A 22180-nucleotide genomic window follows, 5' to 3' on the forward strand; every position below is an offset into this window, starting at 1 on the left:
TCCTTTCCTCTCCCAAGGGAGAAGCCTCAGCCGATGGAGAAAATAGAGGTTTTGTTCTGTAGCTGCTTGCAAAGGAGGCTGTGATGCAGAGGGAAGCAAGAGAGAGGGAGAAGGAAGCAGATGAGAGCCAGTTGCTCGGGAGCCTGATAGGAACCCTCAGGGGGCCTCTTTCGGCCCCCAGGCTACATGTTTGACACCCCTGGTCTACAGTGTCTAAAGAGTATTAGTGTGCTTTACCTGTTCAATCACTGTACAAATATCTTGTATTGTAATGTAGTTGCAACACTATCATTTATATGCAATTTATTTCAAATGGAGCATTGCATAGTTTTCATATTTAGTATCTTGCACAGTTGATTTTTCTGCCATCCGCCTTTCCAGAGCTGTCAGTTTCCACGGGTGTCATGAGGCAGTCATGCACTGGCCTATTTTCTCATCTTTTAGCTTCCTTTCTCATCTTTCATTCAAACCTTGGATCTTCATAGCAAGCTGCGTCAGAGCCCTTGGGAAGATCCATAACAGAGCGCATGTTCTACATTGCAGGCAGTTCTGGGTCCATTTAGGAACTGAAGGCTTGGGAAAAGTCCTGGCCACTCGGATGTGGTGAACGCATGAAGCTACCCTGTACTGAATGAGACATTGGCCTGTCACTGTCAGTATTGTCTGCTGAGACCAGCAGCGGCTCTCCGGGATTTCAGGCTGAGGTCTTTCCCATCACCTCCTACCTGATCCTTTTAACTGGAGATGCCGGGGATTGAACCTGGGACCTTCTGCATGCCAAGCAGAGGCTCTGCCACTGAGCTACAGTCCCACTAAATGACTCTCCAGGGTCTCAGGCTGAGGTCTTTCACAGCACCCACTGTCTGGTCCTTTTAACTGGAGATGCTGGGGATTGAACCTGGGACCTTCTGCATGCCAAGCAGAGGCTCTGCCACTGAGCTACAGCCCCACTTAAATGACTCTCCAGGGTCTCAGGCTGAGGTCTTTCCCATCACCTACTGCCTGGTCCTGCTCACTGGAGATGCCGGGGATTGAACCTGGGACCTTCTGCATGCAAAACAAATGCTCTGTGACTGAGCTACAGCCCTACTTTGTGGCTCTCCAGGGTCTGAAGCTGAGGTCTTTCCCATCACCTCCTACCTGATCACCTCCTACCTGATCCTTTTAACTGAAGATGCCGGGGATGGGGATTGAACCTGGGACCTTCTGCATGCCAAGCAGAGGCTCTGCCATTGAGCCATGGCCCCTCCCCTGTTGGTGGACCACTCTTGACTCTGATTTAAGCAGCTTCCCAGGTTTAGTGCTTTCATCAAGCAGCTTTCAAGAAGCCCCCAGAAGCCGTCTACTGTGTATGAGACTTTTTCTTTTTAAAGAGAAACCAAGAGTTCTTGTTCCAAAACCATCGGAGGCTGCACAGCAGAGCAACGTATTCCACACAGACTCTTCCAGGAAAAACTGAAACTCTTGATAATTGCGTTTTGAACGGAAGCCACCTTTGAAGGCATTTCCTTGAAATGCATAAATAATACATGCTGCGGCTTACAAGGCTCTGTATCCATCAATCCGTCAACTGTTAAACCTTAAGTGCTGTGTTTTTATTTCAGTCTGGCTGCCTGCATTCGAATCCATAAGCTTACCAATTAAGTAGCCCATGACATCATTGAGGTATTTTCAAAAATTACATATCGGTCAAGTCTGTCTTTGTGGAGGTCGAAAGCCTCCATTCGAAGCTAATCTTTTGATTTAAAAGTCAGCATTCATATGAACGTATGAAGAGCCCTGCTGGATCAGACCAGGGGTCCATCTAGTCCAGCCTCCTGTCTCACACAGTGGCCAGCCAGTTCCTCTGGAGGGCCAACAACAGGGCAGAGAGGCCGAGGCCTTCATAAGAACATCAGAAGAGCCCTGCTGGATCAGGCCAGTGGTGTATCTAGTCCAGCCTCCTGTCTCACACAGCGGCCAACCAGTTCCTCTGGAGGGCCAACAACAGGGCAGAGAGGCTGAAACCTTCATAAGAACATCAGAAGAGCCCTGCTGTATCAGACCAGTGGTCCATCTAGTCCAGCATCCTCCTCACACAGTGGCCAGCCAGTTCCTCTGGAGGGCCAAAAACAGGGCAGAGAGGCTGAAACCTTCATAAGAACATCAGGAGAGCCCTGCTGGATCAGACCAGGGGTCCATCTAGTCCAGCCTCCTGTCTCACACAGAGGCCAATCAGTTCCTCTGGAGGGCCAAAAACAGGGCAGAGAGGCTGAGACCTTCATAAGAACATCAGAAGAGTCCTGCTGGATCAGACCAGTGGTCCATCTAATCCAGCATCCTGTCTCACACAGCGGCCAGGCAGTTCCTCTGGAGGGCCAACAACAGGGCGGAGAGGCTGAAACCTTCATAAGAACATCAGAAGAGTCCTGCTGGATCAGACCAGTGGTCCATCTAATCCAGCCTCCTGTCTCTCACAGTGGGCAGCCGGTTCCTCTGGAGGGCCAACAACAGGGCGGAGATGCTGAAACCTTCATAAGAACATCAGAAGAGCCCTGCTGGATCAGACCAGTGAGGGTCCATCTAGTCCAGCATTCTGTTTCACACGGTAGCCAATCATTTGCCTTGGAGGTCCAACAACAGGGCACAAAGGCCAAGGTCTTCTCCTGCTGCTGCTTCCCAACACTGATGTCCAGAGGTCTGCTGCCTCTGTAGATGTGGCTCTCTAAAGACCAAGGTTCATCTAGGCCAGGGGTGTCGAACTCATTCGTTATGAGGGCCGGATGTAACAAATGAGGCCGTGCTGGGCCACGTGTGTTCCTATTTAAGATTAGGGAGCACAGATATAAACTTTTTAAAAGACACAAACACAACTAAAGAGGTTTTTTTTTTTTTAAACTTAAAATAAAGCATGCGCTTGTTGGTCTGAAAGGTGCTTTCTTAGTATTTCTCTGATGGGATCCGGGGAACTGGGCAAAGGAAACAATGACTCTTTCCCTCTCTCCCCAGTGGACCAGGAGAGGGAGGAGCCTCAGCCAATGGGGAAAATCGAGGTTTTGTTCTGTAGCTCCTGTGCAATGGAGCAAGCCTTGCAAAGAAAGTTGAGATGCGGAAGGAAGCAAGAGAGAAGGAGAAGGAGGCAGACAAAAGCCAATTGCTCGGGGGCCTGACAGGAGCGCTCTGGGGGCCTGATTCGGCCCTTGAGCCACATGTTTGACACCCCTGGTCTAGGCCATCGTTCATTGCAAGATCGCCCAGATCCACGTAAATGGTCCACTGGAATTCGTCCCATCTCCCACCCACTGTCGGCTTCACTTCACATAAGGAAGCCAGAGGGACTGAAGTTAGACACAGAAAAGACTTTAAGTAGATGAGGATCAAATCCACACCGGATCTGTACTTAAATATATAACACGTTGACTGATGCGGGCGCCGTCCAAGGGATGGTGGATCTTAGCGTCCTCAGCCTCACCTTACGCTGAATCAGTACTGCCTACGGTTCTCCAGGTTTTCAGGCTGAGGTCTTTTGCATCACCTTCCGCCTGGTCCTTTTAGCTGGAGATGCCGGGGATTGAACCTGGGACCTTCTGCTTAACAGAGCAGAGGTTCTTCCACTGGGCCACAGGCCCCCCTCCCTGAGTGGAAGCGGAACAGATGCCCCCGAAGCTGCCTTGAATCAGAGCCTTGGTCCATCAAAATCGGCGATGTCTGTTTAGACTGGCAGTGGTTTTCCAGGTTCTCAGGTTGAGGTCTTTCACAACACCTCCTACCTGATCCTTTGGACTGGAGATGCCGGGGATTGAACCTGGGACCTTCTGCATGGCAAGCTGATGAACTCAAGGGAGCCGCCTTCTACTGAATGAGACCCTCGGTCTATCAAAGTTAGTATTGTCTGCTCAGACTGCCAGTGTCTCTTCAGGGTCTCAGGGGGAGGCCTTTCCCATCACCTACTGCAGGGGTGGCCAACAGTAGCTCTCCAGACGTTTGCCTACAAGTCCCATCATCCTCAGCCAGCATGGCCAATGGCTGGGGCTGATGGGAGTTGTAGGCAAAAAAACATCTGGAGAGCTACTGTTGGCCTGACCTACTGCTTGCTCCTTTTAACTGAGGATACCAGGGATTGAACCAGGGGCCTTCTGCATGCCGAGCAGCTTCTCTGCCACAGAACATGTGTGGCTGAGCTGCAGCCCTTCCACCTCCTGGATTGCTTTTGTTTGCATGTCATAAGTTTGGCAGACTTCATGAGCCGGTGCCATCTGCCCGAATCGTCCATTGCTCATTTTGGCGCGCTCCCTGTTTCCAGTGAAAGTTGATTCTTCGCAGCTTTCGCTGGCTTAGCTTTAAAAAAAAAACCCAACATAGCCCCAAATGCAGCAGCTGCGGTTATTCCTTACCCAAAGGCTGCCAGTGTGCTGCTGGGTCTCATGGCACGCTGCTCTGTTTTTAATTATTGCATGCTGGTTTTCTGTCGGTTTGCATGAAATGGGAGACTTGTGTTCAGAATCGTGACTCTCCGGTTGGGGACCGAAGCACACTTGGAATGCCCTGCGCAGTTGTGGTCGCCGTATCTCAAAAAGGACATTCCAGAGCTGGAGAACGTACAGGGGAGGGTAGCCAAGACAAAAAAGTGTGAACTGGAGGCTAGAAATCTGGGAGCTACTCACACTAACTCAACTTGAAGGGAACCGCGTCCCTCCCCTCTCTGGTTTTCATTCCTCTCCTTCATTTATCCTTTGAGAGCCTGTTTGGTCTGTAATAGTAAAGAGTCCAGTGGCGCCTTTAAGATGAACAATTTTTATTGTGGCATAAGCTTTCTTCGTCAGATGGTACAGTTTGCTAACGTGGTTAAGAGAACCGGGTTTGATTCCTCTTTCCTCCACATGCAGCCAGCGGAGTGACCTTGGGCCAGTCATAGCTTTCTCAAGAGCCGTAAAGTTCCTCATCAAAGGCTCCTTAGAAAGCTCAAGAGTCATGGAGTAAAAGGACAGGTCCTCTTGTGGATCAAAAACTGGCTGAGTAATAGGAAGCAGAGAGTGAGTATAAATGGGCAGTCTTCGCAGTGGAGGACGGTAAGCAGTGGGGTGCCGCAGGGCTCAGTACTGGGTCCCATGCTCTTTAACTTGTTCATAAATGTTTTGGAGTTGGGAGTGAGCAGTGAAGTGGCCAAGTTTGCAGATGGCACTAAATTGTTCAAGGTGGTGAGAACCAGAGAAGATTGTGAGGAACTCCAAAGGGATCTGTTGAGGCTGGGTGAGTGGGTGTCAACGTGGCAGATGAGGTTTAATGTGGCCAAGTGCAAAGTAATGCACATTGCGGCCAAGAATCCCAGCTACAAATACAAGTAGATGGGGTGTGAACTGGCAGAGACTGACCAAGAGAGAGATCTTGGGGTCGTGGTAGATAACTCACTGAAAATGTCAAGAATGTGTGCGTTTGCAATAAAAAAGGCCAACGCCATGCTGGGAATTATTAGGAAGGGAATTGAAAACAAATCAGCCAGTATCATAATGCCCCTGTATAAATCGATGGTGAGGTCTCATTTGGAATACTGTGTGCAATTCTGGTCACCGCACCTCAAAAAGGATATTCTAGCATTGGAAAAAGTGCAGAAAAGGGCAACTAGAATGATTAAAGGTTTGGAACACTTTCCCTATGAAGAAAGGTTAAAACGCTTGGGGCTTTTTAGCTTGGAGAAACGTCGACTATGGGGTGACATGATAGAGGTTTACAAGATTATGCATGGGATGGAAAAAGTAGAGAAAGAAGTACTTTTCTCCCTTTCTCACAATACAAGAACTCGTGGGCATTTGATTAAATTGATGAGCAGTCAGGTTAAAACAGATAAAAGGAAGTACTTCTTCACCCAAAGGGTGATTAACACGTGGAATTCACGGCCACAGGAGGTGGTGGCAGCTACAAGCATAAACAGCTTCAAGAGGGGGTTAGATAAAAATATGGAGCAGAGGTCCATCAGTGGCTATTAACCACAGTGTGTATATATATTTTTGTGTGTATATATATACACACATACACATAAATATACACACACATACATACACACACACATATATATACACATTGTGGCTAATAGCCACTGATGGACCTCTGCTCCATATTTTTATCCAATCCCCTCTTGAAGCTGGCTATGCTTATAGCCACCCCCACCTCCTATGGCAGTGAATTCCACATGTTAATCACCCTTTGGGTGAAGAAGTACTTCCTTTTATCCGTTTTAACCTGACTGCTCAGCAATTTCATTGAATGCCACGAGTTCTTGTATTGTGAGAAAGGGAGAAAAGGACTTCTTTCTCTACTTTCTCCATCCCATGCATAATCTTGTAAACCTCTATCATGTCACCCCGCAGTCGACGTTTCTCCAAGCTAAAAAGCCCCAAGCGTTTTAACCTTTCTTCATAGGGAAAGTGTTCCAAACCTTTAATCATTCTAGTTGCCCTTCTCTGCACTTCTTCCAATGCTATAATATCTTTTTTGAGGTGCGGTGACCAGAATTGTACACAGTATTCCAAATGAGACCTCACCATCGATTTATACAGGGGCATTATGATACTGGCTGATTTGTTTTCAGTTCCCTTCCTAATAATTCCCAGCATGGCGTTGGCCTTTTTTATTGCAAACGCGCACTGTCTTGACATTTTCAGTGAGTTATCTACCACGACCTCGGCTTCTAGTGTCCTGGCCCCACTGGTGGACCTCCTGATGGCACCTGAGTTTTGGCCCCTGTGTGATACAGAGTGTTGGACTGGAGGGGCCATTGGCCTGATCTAACATGGCTTCTCTTATGTTCTTATGTGTGACACAGAGTGCTGGACTGGATGGGCCATTGGCCTGATCCAACATGGCTTCTCTTATGTTCTTATGTGTGACACAGAGTGTTGTACTGGATGGACCATTGGCCTGATCCAACATGGCTTCTCTTATGTTCTTATGTGTGACACAGAGTGTTGTACTGGATGGGCCATTGGCCTGATCCAACATGGCTTCTCTTATGTTCTTATGTGACACATAATGCTGGACTGGATGGGCCATTGGCCTGATCCAACATGGCTTCTCTTATGTTCTTAAGTGACACAGAGTGTTGGACTGGATGGGCCATTGGCCTGATCCAACATGGCTTCTCTTATGTTCTTATGTGACACAGAGTGCTGGACTGGATGGGCCATTGGCCTGATCCAACATGGCTTCTCTTATGTTCTTATGTGACACAGAGTGTTGGACTGGATGGGCCACTGGCCTGATCCAACATGGCTTCTCTTATGTTCTTATGTGTGACACAGAGTGTTGGACTGGATGGGCCATTGGCCTGACCCAACATGGCTTCTCTTATGTGACACAGAGTGTTGGACTGGATGGGCCTTTGGCCTGATCCAACATGGCTTCTCTTATGTTCTTATGTGACACAGAGTGCTGGACTGGATGGGCCATTGGCCTGATCCAACATGGCTTCTCTTATGTTCTTATGTGTGACACAGAGTGTTGGACTGGATGGGCCAGTGGCCTGATCCAACATGGCTTCTCTTATGTTCTTATGTGTGACACAGAGTGTTGGACTGGATGGGCCGTTGGCCTGATCCAACATGGCTTCTCTTATGTTCTTATGTGTGACACAGAGTGTTGGACTGGGTGGGCCGTTGGCCTGATCCAACATGGCTTCTCTTATGTTCTTATGTGTGACACAGAGTGTTGGACTGGATGGGTCATTGGCCTGATCCAACATGGCTTGTCTTATGCTCTTATCTTCTTAGTGTCTGGGAGAGGAAGGGAAGGAGGTTGTAATCTGCTCTGGGACTCCAAGTAAAGGGCAGGGTATAAATCCAGTCTCCTCACCCATCATCTGCATTTAAGACTTAAGCAGCTTCTCTACTTAAGCAGAATTCCTAATTAGCTTCGGACTCTGATTAAAGAATCCTATTTTACCCCTAGCTGGGGGCGACTGGTTAGTGCCGCTGGAACTAATGCCAACGTAGCAGGCTTGACTGCACCCAAGAGGGTGACCCCATTTTGTTTGTGCCAGCCCTCCTCAAAACGGTCACCATGGGTTTCTTCCTCCCAAAGAAAAGGTTTTTGTTTGTTTTTCTGGAAGGATGAAATTAAGAGATTTATGGCTAAGCCTTCTTTGATGCCAGTGAACTCCCCCGGGGGTTCTTTCTTTCAAAAGCTTCCTCCGTCTCTTGGCGAAACCCCCACAATGGTTGATCCAGAAAAGCCCATCGGCCAGCTGAGAAATACACAGTGGAAGGACTGAGAGAGCCAGTTTGGTGTAGTGGTGAAGTGCGCGGACTCTTATCTGGGAGAACCGGGTTTGATTCCCCATTCTTCCACTTGCAGCTGCTGGAATGGCCTTGGGTCAGCCATAGTTCTCACAGAGCTGTCCTTGAAAGGGCAGCTTCTGTGAGAACTCTCTCAGCCCCACCACCCTCACAGGGTGTCTGTTGTGTGTGGGGGAGAAGATAAAGGAAATTGTGAGCCGCTCTGAGACTCTGCAATTCGGAGTGGAAGGCAGGATATAAATCCAATTTCTTCTCCTCCTTCTTTTCCTTCTTCTTCTTCTCTGCTGGCTGGAGAGCTGCATTCAAAGGGTGATGCCTGGTTGAAAGAATTGCAGCTGTCTTTAGCAGAAATCCTACGAATGAGTCCAGCTAAGGGGCTCTTGTTGCCAAATGATCCCAGTTTCTCGGGGGGGGGGGGGAGGGACGGGAGTGTCTGATACCCCTACTGCAAATCCACGGGTTCTTTCAGAGCAGGCGCCTGTGAGCTTCAGATAGAACTTTGTTGCGGAGTTTCCAGCGGTGTTTTAATCCTTCAGGTGAGGCTGCCGGGGACACTGACGCCACCCACGGGCCGATGAGCATGGCTGAACTGGAGCATCCCGCTGGGGCAGATGACAGGCCGACGGCTCAACCGGCTGAGGCGTCCCAGGTAACGTTGCGCGAGCTTGTCCCGTAGCCCCGCCTTGAAATGTCTGTGTTTCCACGAGCGGGTTCCGAGCCTTGATTGAAGCCAGGGAAGACCGAAAGAATTTGTGCAACGATAGATTTGCAGCCGACGTTCTGTGGATTCAGAGAAGGCGGTATATAAATTTAAATGATAAAGAAATAAAGAGCGAGATCAAGGCTCCAGTAGCACCTTATTGAACAACAAGTTTTCCAGGGGATTGCTTTTTGCTGCTTCTTCTAGACCAGGGGTGGCCAAACCTGTAAGAGCCACATAGAATAAATGCCAGGTGTTTGTGAGCCGCAAGAGATGAACATCAGATGTTTGAGAGCCGCAAGACTGGAAGGCAGGCAGGCAAATAGATGGGGGTGGTGGAAAGGAAGCAACTTTAACTTTAAATGCATTCTCCAAGTTACCATCCAGCTTGACTTGGAGAAGTTATTAAAGAGAGAAATGCCTTTTCCAAGTTGGCCGACGGGGCAGTGGGGGCTTCGAGAACTCCTTGGAATACCAGCAGTTAGAAGGGCAGGGGCAGGCTCCATTCAACCACTTCTCTGAATATCCTCCAGGCCTTCAGTAGGGGTCAGTCACCAGAGGTCGCCATGACTTCCAGGTGCGCACACACACTCACAACATGCACATATAAATACAAAAATCTCACCCACCCACCCCAAAAAACACACCCAAATCCAAATAAATAGATCCAGGTGGGTTGCTGTGTTGGTCTGAAGCAGGGGGGGCTAAACTTGCATCATGTAAGAACCACAAGGAATAAATGTCAGATGTCTCAGAGCCCAAGCCATGAACGTCAGATGTCTGAGAGCCGAGGGAGGGAGGGAAGGAAGGAAGGAAGGCAAATAGATGGGAGAGGGGGAGGGTGGAAAAAGCAACTTTAACTGTAAATGCATTCTCCAAGGTGCCAGCCAGCTCGGCTTGGAGAAGTTATTAAAGAGAGAAGTGCCTTTTCCAAGTGGGCCGACAGGGCAGACACACAAAGATGTGTGAAAGAGCCACAGTTTGGCCACACCTCTTCCAGACCATACAGTGGTGTTTGCAAGATGCAGCCACTGGCACCCGTCACTGCTTCCTGGTCCAGGCATTTGCTGGAGAGGTGCATCAGAGAGACTGTTCCTCCCGGGGTTCATCCTGTGGCAAGGGGTGGCCAAACTTGCTTAACGTAAGAGCCACAGAGAATAAATGTCAGCTGTTTGAGAGCTGCAAGACGTAAATGTCAGGTGCTTGAGGGCCATTGAGACAGGGAGGGAAGAAGAAGAAGATAATGGATTTATATCCCGCCCTCCACTCCGAAGAGTCTCAGAGCGGCTCACAATCTCCTTTCCCTTCCTCCCCCACAACAGACACCCTGTGAGGTAGATGAAGATATTGGATTTATATCCCTCCCTCCACTCCGAAGAGTCTCAGAGCGGCTCACAATCTCCTTTACCTTCCTCCCCCACAACAGACACCCTGTGAGGTAGATGAAGATATTGGATTTATATCCCACCCTCCACTCCGAAGAGTCTCAGAGCGGCTCACAATCTCCTTTCCCTTCCTCCCCCACAACAGACACCCTGTGAGGTAGATGAAGATATTGGATTTATATCCCACCCTCCACTCCGAAGAGTCTCAGAGCGGCTCACAATCTCCTTTCCCTTCCTCTCCCACAACAGACACCCTGTGAGGTAGATGAAGATATTGGATTTATATCCCGCCCTCCACTCCGAAGAGTCTCAGAGCGGCTCACAATCTCCTTTGCCTTCCTCCCCCACAACAGTCACCCTGTGACGTAGATGCAGATATTGGATTTATATCCCACCTTCCACTCCGAAGAGTCTCAGAGCGCCTCACAATCTCCTTTCCCTTCCTTCCCCACAACAGACACCCTGTGAGGTAGATGAAGATATTGGATTTATATCCCGCCCTCCACTCTGAAGAGTCTCAGAGCGCCTCACAATCTCCTTTCCCTTCCTTCCCCACAACAGACACCCTGTGAGGTAGGTGGGGCTGAGAGGGCTCTCACAGCAGCTGCCCTTTCAAGGACAGAGTCTCAAAGCGGCTCACAATCTCCTTTACCTTCCTCCCCCACAACAGACACCCTGTGAGGTGGGTGGGGCTGAGAGGGCTCTCACAGCAGCTGCCCTTTCAAGGACAACCTCTGCCAGAGCTATGGCTGACCCAGGGCCATTCCAGCAGGTGCAAGTGGAGGGGTGGGGAATCAAACCCGGTTCTCCCAGATAAGAGTCCGCACACTTAACCACTACACCAAACTGGAGGGAGGGAGGGAAAGAAAGTCACTTTAACTTTAAATGCACTCTGCAAGCTGCCAGCTGACTTGGCTCAGAGAAGCGTTTGAAAGAGAGAAGTGGCTTCTCCAAGCCAGCTGACGTGGCATCGGGGGCTTCAAGAGCCACACAGTGTGTGTGAAAGAGCCACATGTGGCTCCCGAGCTGCGGTTTGGCCACCCCTGGTGTAGCCCGAACCGGTGAGATCTCAGAAACTAAGCAGGGCTGGTACTTGGACGGGGGGGGGGGGGGGGGAAAGAAGAATCTGCATAGACAGACTAACGATAAGCTACCTCTGCTTCTCACTTGCCTTGAAAGCTCCTTGCTGGGGTGGCCATAAGTCGGCTGGGACTTGACAACACTTAACACTCAGAGAGAGAGAGAGAGAGAAGGGCAAGCGACGCTTTTAGGAAGCAAGACTGCATAATTATTAAATCCTTTAAAAGTCGCTGCTTAAAAGCTGGAGGTCCGAGGCGAACGGCTGGCAGCGATTGATCCCATCATCTATACCAGGGGTGGCCAACGGTAGCTCTCCAGATGTTTTTTTTGCCTACAACTCCCATCAGCCCCTGCCATTGGCCATGCTGGCTGGGGCTGATGGGAGTTGTAGGCAAAAAAAAAAACATTTGCAGAGCTTTTTTCTTAGCAGGAGCTCATTGTCATATTAGGCCACACACCCCTGCTGTACGAAGAGCCCTGTAAGCTCTTGGAAGATTGGCTACATCGGGGGGGGGGTGTCGCCTAAATATGCAAAGGAGTTCCTGCTACAAGAAAAAGCCCTGTTTGCACGTTAAGCAAGTTTTGCCACCCCTGGGCTATGCCATGCCACCATCCCTCCACATTTGTCCTTATAGCTTGCTAAAAAAAAAGTCAGAGGTCTGAATCCTAATAACTTTTAATAACTGACCTGCAGAAAAGTCACCAGCTGCCAGGACCAGTGCAACCCAGAGTGATCCTTGTGAGAGCCCGATCTGAAATCACACAGCAGACAGGTATGTATTATGCATTACGCACTTATTATGTATTAAGTAGCGGCCCCGTGGCGCAGAGTGGTAAAGCAGCAGTACTGCAGTACTGTGGTCTGAACTCTGCTCACGACCTGAGTTCGATTCCGGCAGAAGCTGGATTCAGGTAGCCGGCCCAAGGTTGACTCAGCTTTCCATCCTTCTGAGGTCAGTCAAATGAGTCCCCAGCTTGCTGGGGGGAAAGTGTAAAAGACTGGGGAAGGCAATGGCAAACCACCCCGTAAAAAAGTCTGCCGTGAAAACGTTGTGAAAGCAACGTCACCCCAGAGTCGGAAACGACTGGTGCTTGCGCAGGGGACCTTTCCTTTTCCTATGTATTAGGTATGTATTATGCATTAGGTATTTATTTATTTATTTCAGGGGTGGCCAGCGGTAGCTCTCCAGATGGTTTATTTGCCTGCAACTCCCATCAGCCCCAGCCAGCATGGCCAATGGCTGGGGCTGATGGGAGTTGTAGGTAAAAAAAAGCATCTGGAGATCTACCGTTGGCCACCTCTGATTTATTTGATCTGATTTTTAGCCCGCCCTTCCCGTAGGATAGGCTCCGGGCGGGTTACATCAGAAAAACAATTGACAGTGAAAACCATAAAAGACCAATTTAAAATATACAAGATCTAAAACTACAGAGTGATAAGAGAGACTAAAATGGCAGGTTCTGCCTCACAGACATGGCCTGTTGTCCAAGTCCGGCAGATCTTTTCGCACTGGGATGGAATGAAGGGGGGAGGCCGGTAACAAGCAACGTTTTGTCTCTTTTTCTGTATAGTTGTCTCTCTTTCTGCCAGTTCACGTTGGACGGAATGGTTTCTTGTGGTCAAACTAGGGTTGCCAGCTCCAGGGCTGAGAAATACCTGGAGATTTTGGGGGTGGAGTTTGAGGAGGGCTGGGCTTGGGAAGGGGAGGGGAGGGGCTTCATTGGAGTATGGTGCCCCAGGGGCCTTTATAAAGCAGCTGTTTCCTCCAAGCGACCGCATCACCCGGACATCGGTTGTAATCCCCGGAGATCTCCAGCTACCACGTGGAGATTGGCAACCCTAGGTAAAAACAGATTCAGCTGCCTTTCCTTTCCCGCATGCTATTCATGTGGCAGCGTCATTCGGCAGGGTGTTTGTGGGAATGGCCGGGTGTGCTGAGAAACAGAGGGATGAAGGGAATGTGGGGAGTCAGAGCACCCCCTCCCTTTTTTCCTCCTCCCCCAAGTGATGCCAGCTGCAGGGACGGAACTCCTCCAAGGAAGTCAGAGGACAAGTGCGGCAGGCTAATGTGGGATGATGAAACTGCTCTTGGTCCCTTGTCTGTCTTAAGAAGAAGAAAAAATGGGATTTATATCCCGTCCTGTGCTCTGAATCTCAGAGCGGCTCGCAATCTCCTTTATCTTCCTCCCCCACCTACAACAGACAGTCTGTGAGGTGGGTGGGGCTGAGGGAGCACTTAACAGCAACTACCTTTTCAAGGACAACTCTGCCAGAGCTATGACTGACCCCAGGCCACTCCAGCAGCTGCAAGTGGGTATAAATAAAAACTTATTATTATTATTAAGTGGAGGGGTGGGGAATCGAACCCGGTTCTCCCAGATAAGGGTCCGCGCACTTAACCGCAACACCAAAATGGCTCTTAAGCCTTTCATATCTCTTTGTAATTCAAGCTTAACAAGAGGGGACCTGCAAAAACTGGGGCGAGGGGGAATCTCATTTCCCCCCTTGCTGCCAACTCCTCTCCACTAGCTCCATCTTGTCCCCCCCCCCCCACACACACACACACAATGCCTCAACACTGCTACCTGCTGGAGTTGGCTGCCAGAGGACGTTGTGATGGACACAGGAATAAACAGCTTTAAAAGGGGAATAGAAAGATTCACGATCTGTCAATGGCTACCGGCCATGGTGACTGAGGGGGAACCTCCACATTCAGAAGCACGAAGCCTCTGAATCCCAGAGCCAAGAGGAGGCATGGGAGGGGGGAGGCAAGATGGGCTTCAGCTTCTCTGCCCTGTTGTTGGCCCTCCAGAGGAACTGGTTGGCCACTGTGAGAGACAGGACGCTGGACTAGATGGGCCACTGGTCTGACCCAGCAGGGCTCTTCTGATGTTCTTATGAAGGCCTCAGCCTCTATGCGCTGTTCTTGGCCCTCCAGAGGAACTGGTTGGCCACTGTGTGAGACAGGATGCTGGACTAGATGGACCCTCACTGGTCTGATCCAGCAGGGCTCTTCTGATGTTCTAATGAAGGCCTCAGCCTCTGTGCCCTGTTGTTGGCCCTCTGGAGGAACTGGTTGGCCACTGTGTGAGATGAGATGCTGGACTAGATGGGCCCCTGGTCTGATCCAGCAGGAATCTTTTGATGTTCTAATGAAGGCCTCGGCCTCTCTGCCCTGTTGTTGGCCCTCCAGAGGAACTGGTTGGCCACTGTGTGAGACAGGAGGCTGGAATGGATGGACCACTGGTTTGATCCAGCAGGGCTCTTCTGATGTTCTTACGAAGGCCTCGGCCTCTCTGCCCTGTTGTTGGCCCTCCGGAGGAACTGACTGGCCACAATGTGAGTCAGGATGCTGGGCTAGATGGACCACTGATCTGAACCAGCAGGGCTCTTCTGATGTTCATATCTGTACTGCTGTATTGATTGGGGGAGTACACCAATAGTTACATATCTGGCTGTTTATAGCCTATGTTTTGTTGTTTTTTTATCGTTGATGGAATTTTTTTTTACATGCTAGTAAACTGTTGCTTTTGTTAGCTACCTTGAATCTAAGGCGATTAGGAAAACAACTGCTTAAGAGGGCATTCTGATAAAGATAATAAGACCATACCGTAAAAGAATGATTCAGGAAGATGTTTAATAGTGGGTACAAGACTGTACTGCTGCATAGAATAAGTATAATTGATTTACTGTATGTATTATCCTGCTCTCACCGCTTTGGCTTCTGTTAATGCAACCCCACTTTCTGCATTAATGTATCATGTCCGATACTTTTTGCTGTGTATCAGATTTCTGTATACCTAGTCATAGAATCATAGAGTTGGACGGAATCTTCAGGGTCATTAAGTTCTTACGAAGGCCTTGCACAATGCAGGAAATTCACAAATACCTCCCCCTAAATTCAGCCCCTGCGCAATGCAGGAAATTTGCAGGATCTTCATTGCTGTCAGATGACCATTTAGTCTCTGTTTAAAAACCTCCAAGGAAGGAGAGCCCACCACCTCCCGAGGAAGCCTGTTCCCCTGAGGAACCGCTCTAAACTCACAAATACCTCCCCCTAAATTCACAGGATCCTCATTGCTGTCAGATGGCCATCTAGCCTCTGTTTCAAAACCTCCAAGGAAGGAGAGCCCACCACCTCCCGAGGAAGCCTGTTCCACTGAGGAACCGCTCTAACGGTCAGGAAGTTCTTCCTAATGTTGAGCCGGAAATTCTTCTGATTTAATTTCAACCCATTGGTTCTGGTCCTGCCTTCCGGGGCCACAGAAAACAATTCCACACCATCCTCTATAGGACAGCCCTTCAAGTACTTGAAGATGGTGATCCTATCACCTCTCAGCCGCCTGCTCTCCAGGCTAAACATGCCCAGCTCCTTCAACCTTTCCTCATAAAACTTGGTCTCCAGACCCCTCAACATCGTCACCCTCCTCTGGACCCGTTCCACCTTGTCTATATCCTTCTTAAAATGTGCTGCCCAAAACTGAACTCAATACTCTAGGTGAGTTCTTACCAGAGCAGAGTAGTCCCCACTGCATTGTAGTGCTTCTTAGGAGTCACTTCCTGCTGATTGCATTGATTTCCACTGTATCATCCGCCTTCAGTCTCAGTGGATAACGTAGGCTGTAAATAAACTAATTAAGCTAGATAAATATTTTCTATCAATCAATCAAGTGGGTGGATCAGTTTTTTTCTCTGGGGGGGAATCTTCCTGGATTTGCAGGATCTGAAATGGTGGCTGTGTCTGGTTCTGTTGCATGGAAGTGCCAACCTGTACAGGGGCGAACCTTGGCTATAAGAACATAAGAGAAGCCATGTTGGATCAGGCCAATGGCCCATCCAGTCCAACACTCTGTGTCACACAAGGACATAAGAGAAGCCCTGTTGGATCAGGCCAGTGGCCCATCCAGTCCAACACTCTGTGTCACATAAGAACATTAGAGAAGCCACGTTGGATCAGGCCAGTGGCCCATCCAGTCCAACACTCTGTGTCACATAAGAACATTAGAGAAGCCACATTGGATCAGGCCAATGGCCCATCCAGTCCAACACTCTGGGTCACACAGTGGCCAAAAAACCAGGTGCCATCAGGAAGTCCACCAGTGGGGCTGGAAGCCCTCCCACTGTGCCCTCTCTAAGCTCCAAGAATACAGAGCATCACTTTCCCAGACATAAGAACATAAGAGAAGCCATGCTGGATCAGGCCAATAGCCCATCCAGTCCAACACTCTGGGTCACACAGTGGCCAAAAAACCCCAAGTGCCATCAGAAGGTCCACCAGTGGGGCAAGTCACTAGAAGCCCTCCCACAGTGCCCCCCCAAGCACCAAGAATGCAGAGTGTCACTGCCCCAGACATAAGAACATAAGAGAAGCCATGTTGGATCAGGCCAGTGGCTCATCCAGTCCAACACTCTGGGTCACACAGTGGCAAAAAAGCCAGGTGCCATCAACACTAGAAGCCCTCCCACTGTTGCCCCCCCTCCCAAGAACCAAGAATACAAAGTATCACGGCCCCAGACAGAGAGCTCCATCTAGACCTTGTGGCTAATAGCCACTGATGGACCTCTGCTCCATATGCTTATCCAATCCCCTCTTGAAGCTGGCTATGCTTGTAGCCTCCACCACCTCCAGTGGCAGTGAATTCCACATGTTAATCACGCTTTGGGTGAAGAAGGACTTCCTTTTATCCGTTCTAACCCGACTGCTCAGCAATTTCATGGAGTGCCCACGAGTTCTCGTATTGTGAGAAAGGGAGAAAAGTACTTTTTTCTCCACCTTCTCTATCCCGTGCATAACCTTGTAAACCTCGATCACGTCACCCCTCGGTCGACGTTTCTCCAAGCCAAAGAGCCCCAAGCCTTTTAACCTTTCTTCATAAGGAAAGTGTTTTAACCCTTTAATTCTTCTAGTTGCCCTTTTCTGGACTTTTCCCAATGCTATAATCTGTGTTCCTCTAAGCTGAGTTAGTGTGAGCTCCTCACAGTTTTTTAGCCTCCGGCTCTCGCATTTTTTTCTCAACTCAAGAAGGACGGCCCCAGGGCAAACTAATTGATGCAGCAGCCAAATCATTCGCTCATAACGTTAATGCCAGTAGCTCATGAAGTAGAATTTTCCTCACATATGAACATATGAAGTTGCCTTCTACTGAATCAGACCCTCAGTCCATCAAAGTCAGTATTGTCTTCTCAGACTGGCAGCAGCTCTCCAGGGTCTCGAGCTGAGGTTTTTCACATCTATTTGCCTGGACCCTTTTAGTTGGAGATGCTGGGGATTGAACCTGGGACCTTCCGCTTACCAAGCAGATGCTCTACCACTGAGCCACCATCCCTCACAAGACTCCACAGCTTAGATGGGGAGCATTGGCCATAATACCTTTTGTGGAGGTGTGGCTATCGGAATTGTACACAGTTTTCCAAATGAGGCCGCACCATCGATTTATATAGGGGCATTATGGTTATTAACAGCGATTCAGTCCGGCTGGTAACTGGAGGAGAATCTCCTGGCATTTGAGAGAAACATCCCCTTGAGGCTGAAGGGCTTAAAATGCAGAGCTAATCAGGTAAAAAGGATGACCTTGGAAGGATTCTTCCGGAACGATAACTGTAGATTTGAAGCACAGACTCTGTGAGCGTGTCTCTCTCTCCTTTTCAGCAAACCGTTGCGTTCTCCCTGTTAATGTTGGGTCTCCTTAGAATGAGTGTAATTGTAACACTACTTTCTATGTCGACTGCGGGGTGACATGACCGAGGTTTACAAGATTATGCATGGAATAGAGAAGGTAGAGAAAGAAGGACTTTTCTCCCTTTCTCACAATACGAGAACTCGTGGGCATTCAATGATATTGCCGAGCACTCAGGTTAAAATGGATAAAAGGAAGTACTTCTTCACCCAAAGGGTGATTAACACATGGAATTCATTGCCACAGGAAGTGGCGGCAAGTACAAGCATAGACAAGCTTCAAGAGGGGATTGGATAAGCATATGGAGCAGAGGTCCATCAGTGGCTATTAGCCACAGCATATCGTTGGAACTCTGTCTGGGGCAGTGATGCTCTGCCTTCTTGATGCTTGGGGGTGGAGAAACAGTAGGAGGGCTTCTAGTGTCCTGGCCCCACTGGTGGACCTCCTGATGACACTTGGGTTTTTTGGCCACTGTGTGACACAGAATGTTGGACTGGATGGGCCATTGGCCTGATCCAACATGGCTTCTCTTATCTTCTTATGTCTGGGGCAGTGATGCTCTGTCTTCTTGATGCTTGGGGGTGTGAAAACAGTAGGAGGGCTTCTAGTGTCCTGGCCCCACTGGTGGACCTCTTGATGACACTTGGTTTTTTTGGCCACTGTGTGACATAGAGTGTTGGACTGGGTGGGCCATTGGCCTGATCCAGCATGGCTTCTCTTAGGTTCTTATGTCTGAGGCAGTGGTGTTCTGTATTCTTGGTGCTTGGGGGGCCACAGTGGGAGGGCTTTAGTATCCTGTCCCCACTGATGGACCTCCTGATGATACTTGGGTTTTTTGGCCACTGTGTGACACAGAGTGTTGGACTGGATGGGCCATTGGCCTGATCCAACATGGCTTCTCTTATGTTCTTACATGTCTACCTAATGTGTTTGTTGTATTACGTTTTAGATGTATACCTAAAATGGCTTTTCAAGTGATTGGAATTGGCTGTGGCTCCCAATTTGGTGTAGCCGTTTAGTGTAGCGATTAAACAGCGTTGTTCTCTGATCCAGAGAACCAGGTTTGATGCCTCACTTCTCCACATGGCAGCTGCTGGGTGAACTTGGGTCAGTCACTGTTCTCTCAGAGCTCTTTGAGCCCCAGCCTGCCTCACATGGTGTCTGTTGTGGGGAGAGGAAGGGAAGGGGGTTATGAGCCGCTCTGAGACTCCGAGTGAAGGGCGGGGTATAAATCCAGACCACCTTCTTCCCCACTGAGAGCCAGTTTGTGTAGTGGTTAAGTGTGCAGACTCTTATCTGGGAGAAGCGGGTTTGATTCCCCACTCCTCCACTTGCACCTGCTGGAATGGCCTTGGGTCAGCCATAGCTCTGGCAAGAGTTGTCCTTGAAAGGGCAGCTTCTGGAAGAGCCCTCTCAGCCCCACCCACCTCACAGGGTGTCTGTTGTGGGGGAGGAAGGGAAAGGAGATTGTAGGCCACTCTGAGCCTCAGTCCTTGAAAGGGCAGCTGCTGGGAGAGCCCTCTCAGCCTCACCCAACTCACAGGGTGTCTGTTGTGGGGGAGGAAGGGAAAGGAGATTGTAGGCCGCTGTGAGACTCAGGAGCGGAGGGTGGGGTATAAATTCAATATCATCATCATCATCATCATCAACCTCATATTTGCAGGCAAATCCAAGGCCAGATGTGTGCAGCATCCTGCGATGTGTGCAGCAACTTCAATTTAATGTAATTTTTCTATTTATACCCCGCCCTATCCCGCAAGCAGAGTCTGGGCGGCTTACGACATTAAACAACCTTACAAAACATCAAACAAAGAAGAAGAAGAAGATACTGGATTTATATCCTGCCCTTCACTCCGAAGAGTCTCAGAGCAGCTCACAATCTCCTTTACCTTCCTCCCCCACAACAGACACCCTGTGAGGTAGATGAAGATATTGGATTTATATCCCGCCCTCCACTCCGAAGAGTCTCAGAGCGGCTCACAATCTCCTTTACCTTCCTCCCCCACAACAGACACCCTGTGAGGTGGGTGGGGCTGGAGAGGGCTCTCTCAGCAGCTGCCCTTTCAAGGACAACCTCTGCCAGAGCTATGGCTGACCCAAGGCCATGCTAGCAGGTGCAGGTGGAGGAGTGGGGAATCAAACCCGGTTCTCCCAGATAAGAGTCCGCACACTTAACCACTACACCAAACTACATCCAACTAAATAATCTCATGACAGAATTAACAGAAAAGTGAACTGCTTATTTCCAGCCACAAGGTGGCAGCAATCTTTCTTTTGAGGGAGGAATGAAGGGAGGTTTTTAGAGGGGGGAAAAAATTGTTCTTTATGTGTCCTTTTTTCAAACCACTCTACCCTCTCCAAAAAGAAAACCCCACAATAGAAACGCCCTTGCATAATAATGGGATTTTTTTTTTAAGTTTAGGTAATGCCTTGTTTAGAACCAGATTAGCTGTTTTGCTCTTTGTTTCAGTGCCATGCCATACAAGAAAGGCCCCTATCCTGAGAGGCCTATGACCTAAAATTTGATGTTGAGGAGACCAGATGGGAAGGTGTGTGGCGGGGAGGAGGTCAAGTTTTTTTTTTTAAAGGAATTTTTTAAAAAAAATTACCGTACATCTTGCTCTTCTCCAACTTTCTCTGAGCGAAAGCAAAAATGCATGATATGTTGTTGAAGGCTTTCACAGCCGGACTCCATTGGCTGTTGTAGTTTTTCCAGGCTGTGTGGCCATGATCTTGGCATTGTGAGACCTGACGTTTCGCCAGCAGCTGTGACTGGCATCCTCAGAGGTGTAACCCAGAAAACTGGTGTTTGACCCAGAGAGAACTCCAGTTTTCTGGGTTACACCTCTGAGGATGCCAGTCACAGTTGTTGGCGAAACGTCAGGTCTCACAATGCCAAGGCCACAAAGCCCGGAAAAACTACAACAGCCAAACAATGTGTGAACTGGAGGCTAAAAATCTGTGAGCTAGCTCACTCTAACTCAGCTTAGAGGGAACATTGTTCCCCACGCCTCCACTTGCAGCTGCTGATGTGACCTTGAGTCATTCACCTGTTCTCTCAAGAGCAAGTTCTGTCAGAGCTCTCTCAACCCCACCTACCTCACAGGGTGTTGTGAGGAGGGAGGGGAAGGGAAAGGAGATTGTAAGCTGCTCTGATATTCCTTCAGAGTGAAGGGTGGGGTATAAATCAAATTTCTTCTTTCTTCTTCTTTCTCCTCCCGAAGCAGTGTTTCACATCATTCCCCCCTTTTCTACTTCATCGGTTTATTTTCGATAATACCAAATACACAGTATACAAAAATATCTCACAGAAGGAAAGGATCCACAAAACTTCAAATGTCCAGAGGATACTCGGTCCTTCACACCTCTTGTTCAATTCTGTCTTAACCCTCTCATCTCTTGTCGTCCCCTTCTTTTGCCTTCTGTCTTTCCCAGCATCAGGGTCTTCTCCAATGAGTGCTCCCTTCTCATTGGGTGGCCAAAGTATTACTCTGCTCTGGTAAGATTTCAACTGGAGTATTGTGTTCAGTTTTGGGCACCATATTTTAAGAAGGAGATAGACAAGCTGGAACAGGCCCAGAGGAGGGGGACAAAGATGGTGAGGGATCTGGAGACCAAGTCCTATGAAGAAAGGTTGATGGGGCTGGGCGTGTTTAGCCTGGAGAGGAAGCGGCTGAGAGGTGATAGGATCACCATCTTCAAGTCCTTGAAGGGCTGTCATAGAGAGGAGGGTGTGGTATTGTTTTCTGTGGCCCCGGAAGGTAGGACCAGAACCAATGGGTTGAAATTAAATCAAAAGAGTTTCCGGCTCAACATTAGGAAGAACTTCCTGACCATTAAAGCAGTTCCTCAGTGGAACAGGCTTCCTCAGGAGGTGGTGGACTCTCCTTCCTTGGACGTTTTTGAACAGAGGCTAGATGGCAGAGGCAATGAAGATCCTATGAATTAAAAAAGGTAAAGGTAGTCCCCTGTGCAAGTACCAATCTGGGGTGACATTGTTTTCCCAACGTTTTCATGGCAGACTTTTTACGGGGTGGTTTGCCATTGCCTTCCCCTGTCATCTACACTTC

The 22180-nt window shown here is 49.1% G+C and overlaps 1 protein-coding gene across 1 annotated transcript in view; it reads left to right on the forward strand.

The window, feature by feature from the left end:
• KIAA0586 (KIAA0586 ortholog) overlaps positions 1-22180 on the forward strand; it is a 154343-nt gene that overhangs the window by 81140 nt on the left and 51023 nt on the right. Inside the window, 2 exon segments of the mRNA XM_060261507.1 lie at positions 8804-8916; positions 12127-12205. Coding sequence (XP_060117490.1) covers positions 8804-8916; positions 12127-12205 — 192 coding nt within the window.

This window comes from Heteronotia binoei, chromosome 21 (assembly GCF_032191835.1).
Source record: "Heteronotia binoei isolate CCM8104 ecotype False Entrance Well chromosome 21, APGP_CSIRO_Hbin_v1, whole genome shotgun sequence".
Taxonomy (NCBI): Eukaryota; Metazoa; Chordata; class Lepidosauria; order Squamata; family Gekkonidae; genus Heteronotia; species Heteronotia binoei.